The sequence below is a fragment of the Podarcis cretensis genome (assembly GCF_951804945.1).
Source record: "Podarcis cretensis genome assembly, chromosome: 5".
Lineage (NCBI taxonomy): Eukaryota > Metazoa > Chordata > Lepidosauria > Squamata > Lacertidae > Podarcis > Podarcis cretensis.
Window position 1 is genome coordinate 82,562,181 of NC_137174.1, and position 19,429 is coordinate 82,581,609.

The window sequence follows — 19,429 nt, forward strand, 5'->3', positions numbered from 1 at the left end:
TGCACCAAAACAGGGCCTAAACCCCAGTTGAAATGGATCCAGAAAATCTAACACTGGCCCAGCAACATATCCAGTGTCCTCTGTCTGCTAGCACAAGGGCTCTTGTGCTGGAGGACAAGTGAGTTTTAATATAGCGCAACAAGGGAAACCAATGCAACCATTACTCTATTAGAAAATCAATGTACAATGATTACATAATCTATTGTACAACAAAGCAACCTGCTTATCCATTCTCTTTCACAACAACTTTCTGCTGGTGTAAAACATTTTGCCAGCAGAACAAGCAGACCACTAAGTGACCTAACTTAACACTATACTGCATACAATTCTAAATATTAACAGGTTGCAGTTTTAGGCTGGCAAGCCATTTCAACCATATTGGGGGGGGGGAGGACAGCAGCATAATTGATAAGTTGTTTTAAAAACAAAGCTTTTAAAGGTCATGTCATGTGAGGACAGCTAAGATCAAATAAACTAACTATATATACAATAAACTGATATAGCCATATATTACTTTTGCAACAGAGCTCTCTCTAAGTTAGGTTGCACAATCCATATAAAAACATTTGGATAGATAAAAGTTAAATGTTCACCCACTGTGTACTTTTTGGATAATTTTTTTTAAAAAATGGCCTAAGTTCTGCAATGTAGGGTGAATAGTTATCAATCCACATGTGTTCCAATGTTTAGGACTATATGCACTTTTAGGTGTCAGTCCTGTTAAAATGCTGTGCTGGTGCACACTTAATATTCATGACTGATTAACTGTGCTTAAACAATCAGGACTGGGTTGCAAGATTTTGTGCTCTTTCTTCCCAGTGGTTCCCTACTTGAGTGAGTGCAAATCCCTTTCTCCCCAGCCTCCTCAATCATGATTAAGCATTACATCAGCACCACTTTCAACCACAGTTTCTAAACTTATTTCAAATTCTGGCTAAGTCTGGTTAGACTTAATTGCAGTTAATATTGATCCCCTGTAATGCTTAACTGTGGTTTTAATGAGTGATTGTGCAACCTCTGTTAAGGAAAGTAGAAGTGTTATGTGTACATACAAACAGTTGCACTACCTTTTAAGAAGCGTAATTAGAATAATAGCACCATGTGAAGAGAATGCCCATTTATTTCACAGGATTACAACAACTGCCTTGAACTGTCTGGTGCCAGGCAAAAACATTCCTCTTTACCCTGGCTTATGGCTATTAAATAATCCTGTGGGGGAGTGGACAGTTATTACGATGACTATGTCATTATTATGCTGTCTGTCAGTATGTTTTTATTATGTTTTTATCTTCTGTAATGTGCTTTTTATATTGTATACTGCCCTGGGATCTTCTGATAAAGGGTGGTATGTAAACTGAATAAATAATAATCCTAATAATAGTTGTAATGTGGATACTGAGGCTCTGTTCCACACATGAACTTGCATATATGAAAGTACTGTATTCTCTATACCAACACTGGTGAGTTAGTCCTTAACACTGTTGTGAATGACAATGTTCCTGCTAAAATAATAACATAATAATAATTTTATTATTTATACCCCAACCATCTGGCTGGGGTTCCCCAACCACTTCTGATGAACACACAGTTTTTTATTATATAAATATTTTATATAAATATATATAAATATAAATATCCTGAAGCAGTATGAAAGGCTAAATCCCATTTCACATTACAGTAATGGTTACCTGCAGAACTTTAGCATTTGGTTGAAGTGGTTTGATAATCAACTGCTTTCCTGATGTATAAAGAATCTTTTCAGAATCAGGACCCCATGCTACTGAATATATTGGTGTCCCTGTAGAAAAGCCCGAGAAAGGGAGAAAGAAAAGAAGTAAGGATATATTAGCAGTGCTTTTTTTCTGGGGGGACACAGGGGTACGCATACCCCTAAATATTTTGTGAATCTAAGTTTGGCCTCATTGAAGGGCAGTATTTGAATATGAGTAGGTAAATCCCCTTCATGGATCACTGCCTTGTCGTGGTGAAGGGTCTTGAAGCTAATGAGCTATGCCGTGCAGTGCCACCCAAGATGGACAGGTCATAGCCAAGAGTTTAGACTAAATGTGATCCACCTGGAGAAGGAACTGGCAAACCACTCCAGCATATTGCCAAGAAAACTCCATGGACATAAAAAGGAGAAGCTTTGAGAAGAAAGTGAGAGTTTCCAAGGCATGCTCTGGTTCATGGGGTCACGGAGAGTTGAACATGACTAAAACGACTAAACAACAACAAGGTAAATGAGAGTACCCCTAAAAAAATTTTTTTAAAGGAAAAAATACTGTCTATTAGTAAGAAATCCTGCTAACTTGCTGAGTAAGGCCCCATATTTTCTAGCACTGATATCTGATCTGTTTTAAAAAGGCAAATTTACAGAGACTGGACTGTTAAAAATGGATGGAAGTTGTAACCAAGGTCAGCTACTGTGGCATGCAACTATTATTTATTTGTTGAACCGGGAGGTTCACAGAATAAAAATACAAGATAAAAACACAAGATACATAATAAAAACAAGAACATAACAAACCAATAACCCCAACTGTTGTTGTAAACTTACAAACCACTACCTGGGAGGGACAGGCCCATGGGCACCAACTAGTGAGATGCGTTCCTGCTTGCCAAAAGGCACTTGGAGGTTAGCAGGCCAATAGGTTAAGAAAGCAATGATACACAGGGAATTCTCTTTTCCTGAAGACTTTACAAAGCATAAGCCTCTATTGGAAGGTGTTTCTATCTGGGCTGGCTTCTTGTGGAAATGGTTAGGGTTTTCAATGGAGTACTAAAGAGAAATCCAATGTTGTGCTAGAGGATTTCACTTTTCTCTCCTCCCTCCTGCACTCCTCCACATGTGCAGAAGGAGGGGAGCAGAGGAAGTCATGTTGTGTGAGCAGAGGTCCTTTCTGAAAGCAGGTGAGCAGAATTAGATGTCGTCTTTAGATTTTAGGTCTTTAGTTATTGTTACGTATTTATCACCAGTGGGCTAATGAGTTCAAACAAAAAGAGTCTGGCTCCAGCTGGCAGCAATTTCAGTCCTTAAAAAGACAGCACATCAGACTAATCCAGAGTACCTGGAGGGGAATAACCAAACTCAGTGTTGATGTATGTCAAAGTTTATGTCTGTACAGGATCGAAGCAGAGCAGGAAGGGCAGGAAGGAGGAGCTGAGCAAATAACAGGGATTAGCAGCAGGCTGTTTCTGATTCCACCACTAGCAAAGCTATAAAACAGCAAAGTTCTAGCAGAAGACTGCTCTAAAAAACATGATTCAAACAACAGCCAAGGGTGTTGAAGATTAAGAGAGGTACAGTAGAGGTTGCTGCTGCCACTGAGAGAGACAGGAAAAGATAAAGAATGGAGATTGGCTATATGAGTTAACATAGCTGCATTCCACATGCTTAGAAGGTCTGGGCTTGACATATACAGTATTAGCTATCATTACAGATTTGGATTAAAAGGTCTGTTGGTATGCCTAGGTCTAATTAAACTAATTAAATTACTTAATTAAAAATATATACCGTAAGCAAAAGCAGGGAATAATCCTTTTGATGTAATGGGGTTTTAATGTGCACCGCAGATGCTACCCGTGAAACTTTGCTTCCTTTCACACGCATTAAAAACAGACAGCACTGACATATTTTTCAATACTGTGAGACTTGCCTGATTAAAAGTAAAAGATACTAGCATGTGCCTTATCTGCATTCCAACAGTAAAATCTGCACTGCTTGAAAGCTACATGTATATTTACAGATATATAGGGTTTTATAACAATGGAGTGCAGATTTCAGATATCATTACCACCTCAATCAATAAATTAAGATGCCAATGAATATTAGATTGCTTTGGTTTATTTTATTTTTATTGGCAAAGGTGCTTTGGTTGCTATGGCTAGTTCCCATGAACCCATATTCAAACAGTATTTTCTGAATTAGGCCCTAGTAAATAAGTGAAAGGTTGAGTTTTGAAAACGAAATGTAAAATAAGTTTTCTTGCCCTTTTTTTACCCTCCTTTGTTATCTAAGCTTCAACTTCTTCTCTTTTGTAATATGTGATATATATTCTACACAAGCTTCTATTACAGTGGTTTTAAAGAACCTCCAAATGTGCTGATGAGATTTTGACTATGATTCTCCCTTTGTGCTGTCTTTTAACTTATCCTCTCACAGCTCTTTCCAGCCTGAGGAACAAATACAGAGCGCTGTTCTGCAGACCTGAAAGGGCACAACAGGGGTAACATAAATTTCAGGGCTGAACAAGGAAGCTGGAGTAGCTCCACAATGATCTGTCTAGTACAGTGGTACCTCGGGTTACATACACTTCAGATTACAGACGCTTTAGGTTGCAGACTCCGCTAACCCAGAAATAGTACCTCGGGTTAAGAACTTTGCTTCAGGATGAGAACAGAAATTGTGCTCCGGTGGCACGGCAGCAGCAGGAGGCCCCATTAGCTAAAGTGGTGCTTCAAGTTAATAACAGTTTCAGGTTAAGAATGGACCTCCGGAACGAATTAAGTACTTAACCCGAGGTACCACTGTAGCAGAAACAGGACTGCGGTAGTAGGCAGAAGAAGCAGGTGGGGAGGACAAGGCAACTGGAAAAGAGGCAGTGGAGAAAGGGCAAGAAGGTGGGATATAAGGAAATTGTACATTTCTATAAGTGGGAGTCTGGACCAAATAATTTTTAAAAAAAACAACAGTACAAATTCTACTAAAAACAGAAGTAGCAAATTAACAATAAGGCAAGAAAAAAAAATGAATTTTAAAAGCAGAGATGATAGTACTGTATCTATGTGGGAGGAATTTTGAGTGGGAAAGATTGGGAGCTTATTTTTCACTATATTCCAGCAAGATACCCAATAAGAGAAACCGATGAAACAGCCAGAAACACAATATTTGGGAGGCAATGGTAGGGGAAAATTCGAATGTTATGGTCCTCACACAGAAGCTGGAAAGAAACATCTTCAGCATGATGGAGGATTGGGGACGTGTAATGAGTGACAGCATTTTGACTGGTCACAAATTTATGTACAATGGTACCTCGGGTTACATACGCTTCAGGTTACATACGCTTCAGGTTACAGACTCCGCTAACCCAGAAATAGTACCTTGGGTTAAGAACTTTGCTTCAGGATGACAACAGAAATCATGCGGCGGCGCATCAGCAGCGAGAGGCCCCATTAGCTAAAGTGGTGCTTCAGATTAAGAACAGTTTCAGGTTAAGAACGGACCTCTGGAACGAATTAAGTACGTAACCAGAGGTACCACTGTATTGGGATGAGAGCATGCAAAGGCTGTGAGGAGTCAGAAGACAAGAATCAGGACTCAAGCTAGATTTAATACTCTCAACTGACTTTCTTTATCCTTTAGATTTAAGAGTTGGGCAAATAGATTACTAAAATAGCATAATATGTTATTATCTGAAAGGTAAACTAATTTATTAGTTTTTACTAGCTTATCTTCTAGTATGCCGGGGGGCGGGGCGGACAAATCTGCTTCATTACCTGGGGCAATTCTAAATTGTGCTAACCCTGTGTATATGATCCAGTCAACATGAAGTGCTCTGAAGAGTAACTGAATCAATTAGTGAGCACAATCCATGTTACTTTGTATAAGCCTATGAAATTAAATAAAACCTTTTTTAAAAAAGTTGCCTTTCCTTCCGTTCTTGCCTATCCTATCCTTCTTTGCTCTCTCAGTCCATTTGTCCATTAGGCCTAAGTCTCATATTTACGGTAAGTGATGAGCATTTTAATAAGAAATCAGAAAAACTGTGTTTGAAATTAAAATACTTCTGAATACATTCACTAACTTCTGCTAAAATTATTTTTATAATGCATTTCAAAAATACACAAATGCATCTAAAATGTTAAAAATATCAGGTAAGAATAATATCCAGTATTGCTAGCTTGCTTGAACACATGAAACTTTCAGAAGAAAGCAAGACCCTGCCAGGAATAAGGCACAAACATTCTATTAACTGTGTTGATAGAAAACTAAATGTCAACATGTACTGTTGGCTCATCTTGGGGGTTTTTCACAGCAAATGAGAAAACATGCTGCATTTGTGATAGAAACTTCCTTCAAACAGTTGAAATCTCTTTGTCTTTTATTTTTGTGGTTAGAAATGTCTTTCATAGGCTAAGAGAATTTAGAGATTTTGTTTGAGAAAGGAAGAGATAAAGGTCTGACATTTCACCAAACCCAGCTGCATGTGACTTCTTAATGTCAAGAGAGTGCAAGATCTAAATGTACAAAGGTAAAGAAGAGTTGGGTGTTTTGAATGAAACAGAAAATGAACACAAAATATTTTGCTGAAAAGTACTGAAAAGTGCATATTTAAAATATATTAGCTCCAAATCACAATGAAATATCCTGTTATGTTTTATTCTATTTGTTTATAAAAATAATAAAACTGCCTTTCAGAGTACACTGCACTCACAAGGTGGTGTACAAAATTACATTAGCAAAATAGACCATATAAATCACAGATTAAACCACGCTACAGACCTTTTATAAACAGCAGAAACAATGAATGAAAACGCAACAGTTAAGTAAATACAGATCAAAATAAAAGCAGCTAAAGAGGTTTTTTAAACATTCTAAGCTCAGTATAACTTGTGCTTAACAAAAAGAGAGAGGTATGAACAGATGTGCTGGAATGTGGATGAGGATGCACATTCCAGTGAGAGTAATGCTCCACACTCAGATACGCATATTCCAATGCATATATGGATGCACATCTGATTTGTGGGTATCATTTTAAATTAATGCAAGTGATTCATGCATGAAAGCCTTCTTAATTGGTTCATCTACTAAGAGGCAGATGATTAATCAATAAATGTTCCCTTTACATAAGAATATAGGAAGAATCCTGCTAGATCAGACCAAAGGCCCATTTAGTCCCGTGGTCAGCTAGATGTGTGCAATAGCAGTCTCCCCACTTGTAATTCCCAACAACTGATATACAGGGGCATGCTGCCTCTGACAGTAGTGGTGGAACATAGCCATCGGGGCTAGAAGCCAGTGCAGTCTTACACTCCATGGATTTGTCTGGCTGGAAAGCTACCACTGTTGTGTTCCTACAAGTGGTAGCCAGCATAGGAACACCTCTTATTGGGCATGGTGAATGGGGAGAAGCAGCAAGGGGTGCAGCAATTTGCCATGTCCTGGGAATGGAGAGATAACGCACTGGAAAATGGAGTCTATTACAGTACCATCATTAAAGGAGGGACAAGCAGATGATGCTTGTCACCACCTCCATTCTAACTTCCAGGAGTGCCAGCTTGGCCCCGCGACTGTGGGTGCCTGGGGTTGTGGGTGCCCAGCCCCTTAATGGGGAATTTTGTGGGTGTTGGGCACCCAGGGCCCCAGGGAGTTGGCACCTATGCCACTAAATCCTAATGGGACCTGGGTAGCCATGCTCATTAGTCCTCCCACATGTCAGTCAAATAAAAAGTCACGTCAGTCCATAATAAAACTTGGCTCATCCACAACTTGACATCTTGTGTGTATTACCAAGATCTGGGTGGGCAAGCAGGGTGGTCCTGACCTCACAATTTCACATCACCCCCAAAGGCACACTCCTCCATTGTCTTGTGAGACAGACAGATGCGAACAACAATTTGTGGTACAGGGCTATTGAAGAACCAACTAATTATTCTGGGAATGTAGGAATATATACATATATTGCAGTTACATAAGATATAAAACACCTTACCTTGTTGTGCTAAAGTTGATCTCAGCATTCCACTCTTAGACCATATTTTGACTTGTCCATCTTCACCAACTAGAACAAAGGAACATTTAGCAATGACCTTGCAACTGACTGAATTAAAATTCTCAATTTTAACACTCAGAATTTTAAACACTGTATTAAGTTAACTACACTGAAAAAACAAATTTAGCATACAGTACAATAAAAATTTCCTAACATTTTCTGAGGAATCACATGCCACATCATCTCATTCATCTGGAATTCCTATGCCACTCCAAAATAACCATAATAAATCATGCTCCAATGCAGTATGTCAGTGGTTGGGGGTGGGTCATAACAGGAGGCTTCAATTGACTGGAAGAAGTGATGTAATAGCCAATGATTTTCATGTAGGAGGTGATAGAATGAGCATGACCCTGTTTGTCCCCAAGAACTTGGAAATATATAGAATGGGAACAGATGCACACTCTACGTTTATGCTTCCTCGGAGGGTGGCTATTTCAGGGCACTGAGATTAAATGACACAGGTGGTGTGGGCCCAAAGGTTTTCTAAATCTGCTAACATTGCAATAAGTAAGGCTGGGGAACAGGGAGGTTAGCCTGTTCTCCCTCTTCCTCCAAGTGAGGGCAGAACATGCAAAATAGGAGGGGATGTAACAAGACATCCAGATGCATAAAGAAATGGAAGCATCAGGTAAGAATTTATACTGAGATAAACATTGATCATTAATTAGTTTATTTTTTTGGTTGGACCTAAGAAAGATATTACTCTACTGCTACTTTTGGGTTGTTTTTTCTAATGGACTAACAAGACTACCTGCTATTACTGTATATTGGCATTAAAGTATTTCATTGTTATAGGCAAATATTTGACAGTGAACAGACAACAGCTATTCATGGCTGGCCCAAAGTGTTTTGTTACATCACAAAAATTATAATTTTGCCTATATGCTTCTTTGTGTCTTATTGTCTACACAATAAATGACCAAGAATAGAGCAGGATACTATTCCTTATTTTTTCTAAAATGATTGGTCACAGTGTTGTGCTACATATTAGTTCATCTATACTAAATACTATCCTGATTCCTGGGTCCCATCATTAACAGATTAGAATCCTCATCGCACCTATTTGCAAGCATTCAAAAGTGATTAAAGCTAGACATGTAAATGTTAACCATTTGCAAATATAACATCCTATGAAGGGTCTGCAATGCAGGAATCTCAACTAAAGCATCCAAGACAGATGGCCATCCAACCTCTGCTTAAAACCTCCAAGGAAGGAGAGTCTACAACCTCCCATTCCACTGTCAGAGTAGGAGATAACACCCCACAAATAAGCTCCTAAGCTGTTGATATCTGCCTTCCTCTTTGCACAGTTATGGTGCATCTCCTTGCCACAGGAGGGTGGGGTGGCCCCCTCTTTGCTTTTACTAGCAAGCAAAGATTATTGTGTTCTGTGTGTTGCGCTGTGACAGGGTCTTCAAACAGCAGGTGTCCTGTGCTTTTACATGTGTTTAATTGTTTTTGGTGTTATTTTTAATAGGGTAACATTATATATATATATATATATATATATATATATATATAGTGTTTTTAGTTGTATCTATTTTAATTCATGCTGCGAGCTGCCTTGAGTCCTGCACTGGGAGAAAGGTGGGATACAATACAAAAATAAATGATCCTGGAATTTTGTCACTCTGTGCAATTGCTTCTGTTGCTGGTATGCTTGGGCCAGCCCTATAGCTACTTACTGTTTTAACCAGCCTCAACAATTTAGTATCAGCAAACTTGACTATCTCTCTCCTTACTCCTAACTCTGCCTTATTTTCACTTATATAAACACAAGAATTAAATGACAAGCAGTTGCTGTGCATTTATCATGCTGTTGCTTCAAAAGCTTGCTTAACAACTTATTGAACTTTATAGGAGTTGAAACTACTCACATGTGATGCAGCCTTTGGCTAGTTGAACAGTGGGTACTGACCCTTGGCCAGGAGATTTTGATTAACCATCATTTATTACTTTTGCAATCCTAGGACTGTGGATGGAGAGGACAATGTGCCTCTGAATAATAGTTGCTAGGAATCTAAAGTGGGGAGAGTGATGTTGTGCTTGCTGGCTTTCCATAGTCATTTGGTTGGCCACTATGAGACCAGGAGGCTGAACAAGATGGTCATTTGGTCTGATCTAGAAATGCTTTAATCTTCTTGTGTTCAATGAGAGAAAATCTCAATCTAACCCCTCTCAATATTCAGTAGACATTTAGTATGTTTTCAGTCATGTTAATTTTGTCACTAGGTTTCAGGAAAGTACATGTTCTTTTCTATGAATGTTATACTTCACTTTTGAAGACATACTTTTGAAGACAGTTCTCCTTCATCACATTTTTACAAAAATATCCTCTTACCTGTAACAAGTGCTGTTCCCTCATAATTCCATCTCCCTGCAAGTACAGCTCCACAGTGGGCTTCTACACTTTTTTCAACTCTTCCAGTCTTGGAAATCAAATGGAACTTGCCTACACAAATTTGACGTTGTAATGTTAGAAATCAAATATATACAAGAAGGTTCTTATCATAGCTGTGACATTGGTTAAAATAAACAATTATCTGACAAACGTCACTTGATTCTTCTAAACCTTTTTCTAATTCCTTGACTAGCCAATTAGTGATCATCCCATAGCCCAACAAATAAGCAAATTCTTCAGTTAATAATCCTTCCTATTAATCTCATATATACCAGAAGTGAAAACTTTTTCTAGAATTAGACATTTACATCCCACTGAAATCAATGGGACAACAACTTAAGTCCCACTAACAACAGTTAACGTTAGCTGGATTAGTACCTCTATATTGGTAAACAGTTATGTATCTTCCTATACATTACCCAACTTCAAGGAACCCTTTCCCCATTATTTCTTCATCCTTTGTATAGGCTAGTTTTTCTTAGTTTTGCAAAAGCAGATATAATCCTGAATGCAATGATAGGCCTGTGATAATTCGATCCTAACAAGAAAGTATTTTTAGAAAATTAAATATTAGTTGTTTTAAGAAAATCCTGCAGTGCTGGCCTCTCCCTGATCAAATTGATCAGGTCACAGCTACCATCTGTGATGTCATGGCACTCACTCCCAGTTTTGCTGGAGAGCCTTGCCCCTCAAGCTAAAGAACAGATCACCTCTCATCAATAAAGCCTCTCCTCCTCCCATAGGAGAGGAGTTGTGAGCAGGAGGCATTTCCCATGTTTAGCAGGGGGCGTAATGCCCCCTGCTTTGCTGTCCCTGCGCCGCACCCCCTGGCAGCCATCCAATCGGGCGGAGGCAAAATGCAGCCACACCAACGCTTCCACCTCATTGTGATATGTGAGTTTCTGGGAAAACCTCTCATCTTCCACTGAGAGCAGCACTTTTCAGCCAAACTAAAGATGGAATATGCTCACATGCTATCATCATCATCATCATCATCATCATCATCTACATCTATAGCAGCTTTCTCCAATCTGTCTCCCATCAGATGTTTTGGACTACAACTTTCATCAGTCCCAGCCACCATGGTCTACAGTCCCAGATGATGGGAATTATAGGCCAAAACATACAGGGTATCAGGTTGTGGAAGCCAGATCTAGAGAAAGGTTAGTTGTGGCACATTTGAATGACATCTTATAGTCATTCTGAATTCCAGTAGAGTGGGGATAAATATAAGATAGTCATTAATTGTTGTTTGTGGCATATATCAGATACAGAAATCTATCCTGGTGGAAAATGTTCGTACATGAAAAACTTTATTTCGTGAACCTGAAAGACTGAAGTTACAGCATTCTATTATGGAACAGTGCCTTAAGATTTGAAGGTAAAAAACATGTTGGGCAAGTGACCAAGACTGAAAAGATGGATTCAGAGCAGAGACATTCAAACTGTGAAAGACAGTTACAGATAGGTAGCCGTGTTGGTCTGCCATAGTCAAAACAAAATAAAAAATTCCTTCCAGTAGCACCTTAAAGACCAACTAAGTTAGTTCTTGGTATGAGCTTTCGTGTGCATGCACACGTATCTGAAGAAGTGTGCATGCACACGAAAGCTCATACCAAGAACTAACTTAGTTGGTCTTTAAGGTGCTACTGGAAGGAATTTTTTATTTTGTTTTGTGAAAGACAGCTAACTGATCTTCTCACAAATCCACTGCCAGCGAACAGATCATAAGCAGAGAGTTATCTTGCAGCCTCATACAGTTTAGGAGTCACTTGATGGGTGACACTGGCCATGAAGACAATTTTAAAATAAAATAAAATCAGATGCTCAAAAACTCATTTGGTGTCTGTTGGCATGAGTGGACATATCAAGATTTTTTGAAAAACTTTACTGTTATAGGCTGCATAGAAAAGTGAAAGCTTTGACCATATGCTTTATTCATAATATAGTTTGGAACAGAATGTGAAGGGACTCAGTTTCAGCCTTACATTAATTCTCAGTTTTATAAAATACTGCTCCTTTCTTCCTGTTTTTATTATTTAATGAAACCATAAACTGTTCTCAAAGTTAAAGCTGTTTTGCAGTTCTGGAAGGCATTCAAATAAGAGATTAGAGGCCTATTCAAGTACAGCATGTACAGAACCATGTCTGTTATATTCATTTGCTACCACAGACCTCTTAAATATTCTGCTCTGATTTTAATGATTAGTCATCAGTATAACGAAAACTAGTAGAAAAAGAGCCAACATAATTTTTAAGGAACCATTACAGATTGTATTAGATGAATAATTAAAGTGGTAACATAAACATATTTCATATGGGAAGGCAGATTGTAATTCCACCAAATAGATCTTTACATACAAACTAAACAAACAAAAAGTTATTAATCAGGAAGAAAACATGCTATAAACAAAAAGGAGAAAGGTTATTGTGTATAGCAGATAACTGAAGCTCAGCTTTTAACGTATGGCGTTATATGTACTAGAATATGTAAGTGCTGGATTCTAGATAGAGATCATAGTTCTAAACAGAATTTTAGAAAGCTGAAGAATTATAAAGATGCTAGCAGATACCTGTTATAAATGTCAGTTCTTATAATCCTGCCTATCAGGCATTTCTTGTTGGCAGCAATTCCCTTTGAGGGCATAGTAGTCCTGTGTAATAAGGTCATCATTACTGTGGGTGACCCCTCTGACTACCTTTGGCTTAGCTCCTGGGATTTTAGAATCTGAATTCCAAGTTCTATGGGCATTCTTATAAACTAACCAAAGGGGTTTTCATAGCACTTTGGTTGAGTGGTAGAAGATCCTTTCATACAAAATGGTGGACAACATCTGCTGCTCAAAATATATCTATTGAGACTTGCTGAACCAGCTAAAAGGAGCATGATGACATTTTAAAAAACTACGCTGCTCAAGTATCCTTGAATATGCTGCTGGGATTGTAGAGAAGCACTGAGCCCATCCTCACCTGGGATCCAGTTTGCACCCTTATGGAGGGGCAAAAGAGAGAAAGCTTCAGGACTATCCCATATTTATAACAGCCTGTTTAAAAGGGCTTTTCACTTTCACTACCTCACCTATGTGTTACTGAACCCCCTTCATGGAATGATGCCAACAGCAGTGTTGACTTTGAAAAAAGAGATCTGGGAACATACTAAAATGGAAAATCTGCTATTCTGGCTCATCTTACAGGCATACACAAGGAGGCACAATCATCAGGGGGACATTCAAAGTTCAGGTCTCACACACTCCCGTTGCATAAATGATTTGCCAATGCTTATGTATAAATACTAATTTTAGATTCTGAATGTTATGAAATAAGACTAGTTGCTAGTTGGCAGGGTAAAAAGGGAACTTTTATTGTAATCCATAAGGATTTTAGAGTCTTTCTTTTGGTTTTGGTTTAACCTTACTTAGTACAATCTTGCATGTGTCAAATCTTGGAACCCTGTTCCTTTATTGTCACAACTAGTGCTTTGTCAATGAACAGTGACTCTGACAAAATTAGGGAATGGTCTGGACCACAAACCTAAAGTCCCATTTAGAAACCTGAGTGACTTTTGATAAGAGAAAACCTTTTGGACTTTTTGTGTGGAAGGGGAAATTATCACTATTCTCTCATACCCCCTTATGAAACGGATATTAGCATGTCAGAGAACTAATGCTAATTAGTTCTTCTTCTCCTCCTAGTGAGAATGGTGCCAAGTATGTAAAAGTGTTTCAGTAACTTGCATTGAGCCATTTGTATATGCTTTCCCAGACACCCAACATAGCACTAAGGCAATCCTTCAATCAGTGCAAGGATTTCTGATTGTGCAATGCAGCATTCTCCCTATCTCCTTTGTCCTAAATCTGCTCTAGAGGTTCTTAAAACCCTACATATTTGGGCATGTGGTGAGAGGAGAGCAAGTCCCATTGTGCAAGTGGAAATCTTTGCACTGACAAATGCCCTCTGTACGGGAAGTTAGTTGTAGAGAAGCATCATGAGCCAAATCTCCTTTGAAGTGGCCCATTCGGTATTTGTTTTCTTGTTTACCATATTCTTACTGTATCTTATAAATGATAACGAAACTCCCATGTAATGCTGACTATGGCTTACTGCAAATGAGCAAACACATGGGCTGCTAGAGAGGAGATTGTGGCTACTTTGCTCCTCCCCTTTTTTCTTTTGCTACTGCTCTGTGCTTGAGTTAAACTGCAGTTTGGCTCAGCTAACTGTCTGAAGCAGGGCTCAGGGTTTATCTCTCCCAGACAATACACAAGTTGTAAACCATAGGATAAACCTTGGTTCCAGCTTGTGGTTTGTCTGCAGAGAGCTAAACTACAAGCTCGGGTCTGGACAATAAGCCAAACCACAGCTCAGCTCAGTGTAGCAGAAAACATCCAGGGAGGAGCAAAGTGCTACAATCTCCTCTTTGGAACCCCACGTTTGTAGTAAGTCATGGTTTGGCTTAACATTATGTGGGAGCTGGGCAACTGTAAACATTTCAGCAAGGAAACAGCTTTTTTTCTCTTTAATGAAAAACCAGAGGGAAAATGTAACCCACACTGAGCCTCTGAGATAGAGCAGGATAAAGTGAAGATCCTCACTTTGTTTTGTTTTGTGTTTACATTTTTATGCTTGTTATTTTATCACCTGTCTCCTCAAAATATAATGGGATAAAAAATAAATATGGATATTTCCCATTTTGTAGCAATGTTTTCCAAGAATAGTTCACATATGTAAGATATTGGGCTATTATGGTGCCAAGCACCATAAAAGCCTTTCTATGAAATCCTATATCATGTATAGGTTACCAGTGTGGTTGGTCTTAAATGTGACAATCACAGATGATTAACTCAGCAAATCTAGGAATTCTATACTACAGCTTTGTTTTTCAGAAGATGTGTTACTCCTGTTAATCTATGAATTATAGCAGCTGTCTAGTTAGATATACTTCAAGACATAATGGTCCCTCTATTACATATGTGGTAAAATAAAGGTCTCAGTGGGCACTTTCTACTTTTTACACTGCTATTAAAAAATCTAAGATGCATTCATAAAACACAGGGAACTCGGGGGAATTCTGGTTTGCAATATTAATACCATAAATAAGATTAAAATTGGTGTACTATCTTGTAAGAAGGATTCTCTTGGTTACATTCATACAGAACCAATTTGTAGGATTTTGATTGATGGCACAGGAATGCTCTGAGAAACACATTAGTGGAATATAATGTCTATATATACATAACAGTTGCATTGTTCTCTTTTCAGTGGACATAATATGTTTCTTTAAAAATGTCTTTATCAATCTTCATGTTGTAGATGCAAAGGAACATGAAAAAAGCCCTGTCCTGTCAGTGTAATAACTTAAAACAACTTAGGCTCAGGATGACAACAATGGTAGCTTGTTCATTTATAGAATCATAGAGTTGGAAGAGACCACAAGGGCCATCGAGTCCAACCCCCTGCGAAGCAGGAAACACCATCAGAGCACTCCTGACATATGGTTGTCAAGCCTCTGCTTAAAGACCTCCAAAGAAGGAGACTCCACCACACTCCTTGGCAGCAAATTCCACTGTCGAACAGCTCTTACTGTCAGGAAGTTCTTCCTAATGTTTAGGTGGAATCTTCTTTCTTGTAGTTTGGATCCATTGCTCCGTGTCCGCTTCTCTGGAGCAGCAGAAAACAACCTTTCTCCCTCCTCTATGTGACATCCTTTTATATATTTGAACATGGCTATCATATCACCCCTTAACCTCCTCTTCTCCAGGCTAAACATGCCCAGCTCCCTTAGCCGTTCCTCATAAGGCATCGTTTCCAGGCCTTTGACCATTTGGTTCATTTGCTGTCTAAATGTGTGTGTGTGTTAGGATAACAAAATAAAACTATTTGGCTTTAAAGAGATGTTTTATCTTTTGAGTTTTGCAAGTTGAGTACATTTCCCCCTTATGCCTTTGATATTGTCAGGATTTTTTAAAAAATACTGTAAGTGTGCATTTTTAAATCTTCAGCCATAATTATATCAAACAGATTGTTGTATGTATAATACATTCTATTTTAAAGTATACACAAGCATATACAGCTACTTACATTAGAGAAAAACTTGTTGTCATTTGCCATAAACAACAACGTCCACTGTTTGCTTGGAAATAAGTCAATTTACTTCAATAAATGTCCACATGAATGCATCTTCTACCTCTCCACATCAGAACCAGTGAAGGCGGTGAAGGTCCTCCATCTAGAGGCAGATGGAGGACGGATGGCAGATAACAGATTGAGGTTGAACCCTGACAAGATAGAAGTACTGTTTTTGGGCGGGCGGGTGTGGTGGACGCCCTGGTCCTGAATGGGGTAACTGTGCCCCTGAAGGACCAGATGCACAACCTGGGAGTCATTTTGGACTCTCAGCTGTCTATGGAGGTGCAGGTCAATTCTATGTCCAGGGTAGCTGTCTACCAGCTCCAACTGGTACGCCGGCTCAGACCATACCTGCCTGCAGACTGTCTCGCCAGAGTGGTGCATGCTCTGCTTATCTCCACTTGGACTACTGCAATGCGCTCTGTGTGGGGCTGCCTTTGAAGGTGATTCAGAAACTACAACTAATTCAGAATGCGGCAGCTAGACTGGTGACCTGGAGTGGCCACTGGGACCATATAACACTGGTTCTAAAGGATCTTCATTGGCCTCAGCCCAGACACTGAAGTCCTCCTCAGAGGGTCTTCTGCTGGTTCCCTCACTGTGAGAAGTGAAGTTACAGGGAAGCAGGCAGAGGGCTTTCTCAGTAGTGATGCCGTCCCTATGGAACACTCTCCCTTCAGATGTAAAGGAAATAAACAACTATCAGACATCTGAAGGCACTCCTGTATAGGGAAGTTTTTAATGTCTGATGCTTTATTATGTTTGATATATTCTGTAAGCCACCCAGAATGGCTGGGGAAACCCAGCCAGATGGGTTGGGTGGTATTATTATTATTATTATTATTATTATTATTATTATTATTTGGGTGCAATGAGATATGAGACAGTGCAGGACCCAATTTTTTATCCCTTATAAAGTGTGGGTGGGCAGATGATTTAAGGTGCAACATATGTCAGTGGGAGGGAACAGCTGGACCTCCAACATACCTGCACATTTGATTTTTCTCTTGGGGTGCTTCCTGCTAGCTTTGGAGACCCTCAAGGAGAAATATCATTAGGGTAAAACATGTGAAGACAGGCTCTGGATTGAGAGGATGTGACCAATAGTGAGTCCAATGGTCAAGAAGGCGGTTTCTGCACATGCTATAGGGGGAAGTGAGGGGCAGATGGGGCTCATGAGCCTGGGATGGTAGTCCATCTAGGAGAAGGAAAACTCTTGATTCTAAAGAAAGGGCTAAGGAGTAAACTCTACACATATCTGGAGTGGAGTCCCTAAGACAGTTAGATGGCAACTACAGCAGCCAAGTTGGTTCCAAACAGATTGCTCTGCTTTCCCTTGGACCACATCAGCAAGGTCAAGAGGAGGGACTTGTTGTCTGGGCAGCCCAGGATTTCCATAAACACTGTCCAGGCTTGCGTCCCAGAGAAGTCACTTCGGTACTGTTAACACAGCAATTTGACTTCACCCCCAGAGGCCCACTCCATTGTCTTTCAAGACAGATGGATGCCAACAAAACACCGGCAGGTATCAAACAGCTGGTCTGCTGTCATTATGTCCATTTTCAGCCAACTGTCTTAAAGCATTCACTTTTTCTACTACACAAAAGTAGCTTGCTGTTGTGCACTTCTCCAAAGCGAACAGATAGAAAATTATTGCTTATTTTCCAAGGGTTGTATCCAGCTTATAGTCAAAGTAGACCTACTGAAATCAATGAATTGGGCTAATGTATGTGCATTGATTTCAATGGATCTATACCGAGTATGAGTTAGTTGGATACAACTCTTCTGAATTACCCATTTAGCAGTCTTATTAATGTCACAATGGATGCAAAATCAAGAAAAAATGGCTAATAGGTTTGCTGACTATAAATGCTTTCTCCTTAAAAAAGATCCCTTTGAGAAAAAGTAAACAAATATGGATTAATTGGATTAAAGTGTCAAACTAATCAGTTACATTAATGCAAAGTGAAAGAAGGAAATTAAACTGAAGTTGGGGGTACAAAATAAGCTATGTTCTAGTACAACACACTATGTGGGGCTACCGCAAAGCATGTTCCAAAAAGAAAGCCAGATTGCTTTCTGGCATGCAGTTTGTTGACCATATTACACTAGGTTTTGTAACAACTGCACTGGTTTACAATTTGTTTCTGGGAACCATTCAATGTGCTGGTTCTTAACTCTAAAGACCTAAATGGTTTGTTGCCAGAGTATCTGAAAGGCCATCTACCTTTAATTTAAGATCACCTTTGGCGGCTTCGCTATTTGTTGTACCAGCAAGAAAGCTAGATTGGTGGAAACATAGGACAGGGCTGTTGCTGTGGTAGTACATTGTCTATGGGACTTTTTGCTCTGCATGACTTTGGCTGGTTTTAAGTGAAATTGCTTCCACATTTTTAAAAATTTAAATCATACTAATCTGCCATGGTATTGTTTCAAAGTTTTGAAGCTAACTTTTTTCAAATTGTGGATAGTCTCAGTCGTTCTTTGTGGCCAAAAGGCAACTTAGTATTATAAATAAAATAAATTGCTTATCAAGACAGATACCTGATTTACAGTTACAATAGATACCAGAAGAAAAAAATCTCTTCTACTAGTCTTGACATCAAAGTCTCTGATATAGACAATTGTCCATGAGTGTCACAAGGAAAAATGTGTGCAGTATTCAATATAGCCCATGATTGCCATTATTCTTATTTGCACTAAAAGCAAGTGGAAAGGAACCATTTAATACAAACCACACCAGGACAACAGGGATTGCACGTAACATAGTATGTATGTGCATCTAGGCAGAGCCGATTCAGCTTACCAGAGCTACTCTGCATGTAGATCTAAATTTACCCTTTCCCCCACATCCATGCTACTGCTGATCTACACCTATGGTGTGCTCAAGGCAATTTCTGGATTGGACCAGATAAGATTTTGTTCTTAAAAGATACACCAGTTACAAAGCTGTAGCATTCTTACTTGAATTGCTTGCAACATCCCAAAACTTTGATATGTTCTTTCAACTGCTACTGTAATTAAACTACTGTTTTCCTCTAGAGTGAAAACAAATCCCAAATACTTGCTTATGTCTGACCAGTGTATTTACAGCATAAGGTTAGAGCCCAATGTTTCAATGCAAGGG

General features: G+C 39.1%; 1 protein-coding gene across 2 annotated transcripts in view; it reads right to left on the bottom strand.

Annotated features, from left to right (window-relative positions):
• Positions 1 to 19,429, bottom strand: part of IFT80 (intraflagellar transport 80) — a 63,896-nt gene that overhangs the window by 38,740 nt on the left and 5,727 nt on the right. For both annotated transcript variants that reach the window (XM_079977829.1, XM_079977828.1), the window contains exons 4-6: positions 10,117 to 10,227; positions 7,713 to 7,781; positions 1,689 to 1,798 (exon numbers count right to left, since the gene is read on the bottom strand). In XM_079977829.1, the coding sequence (XP_079833955.1) occupies positions 1,689 to 1,798; positions 7,713 to 7,781; positions 10,117 to 10,227 (290 nt within the window). The remainder of the gene's footprint in view (positions 1 to 1,688; positions 1,799 to 7,712; positions 7,782 to 10,116; positions 10,228 to 19,429) is intronic.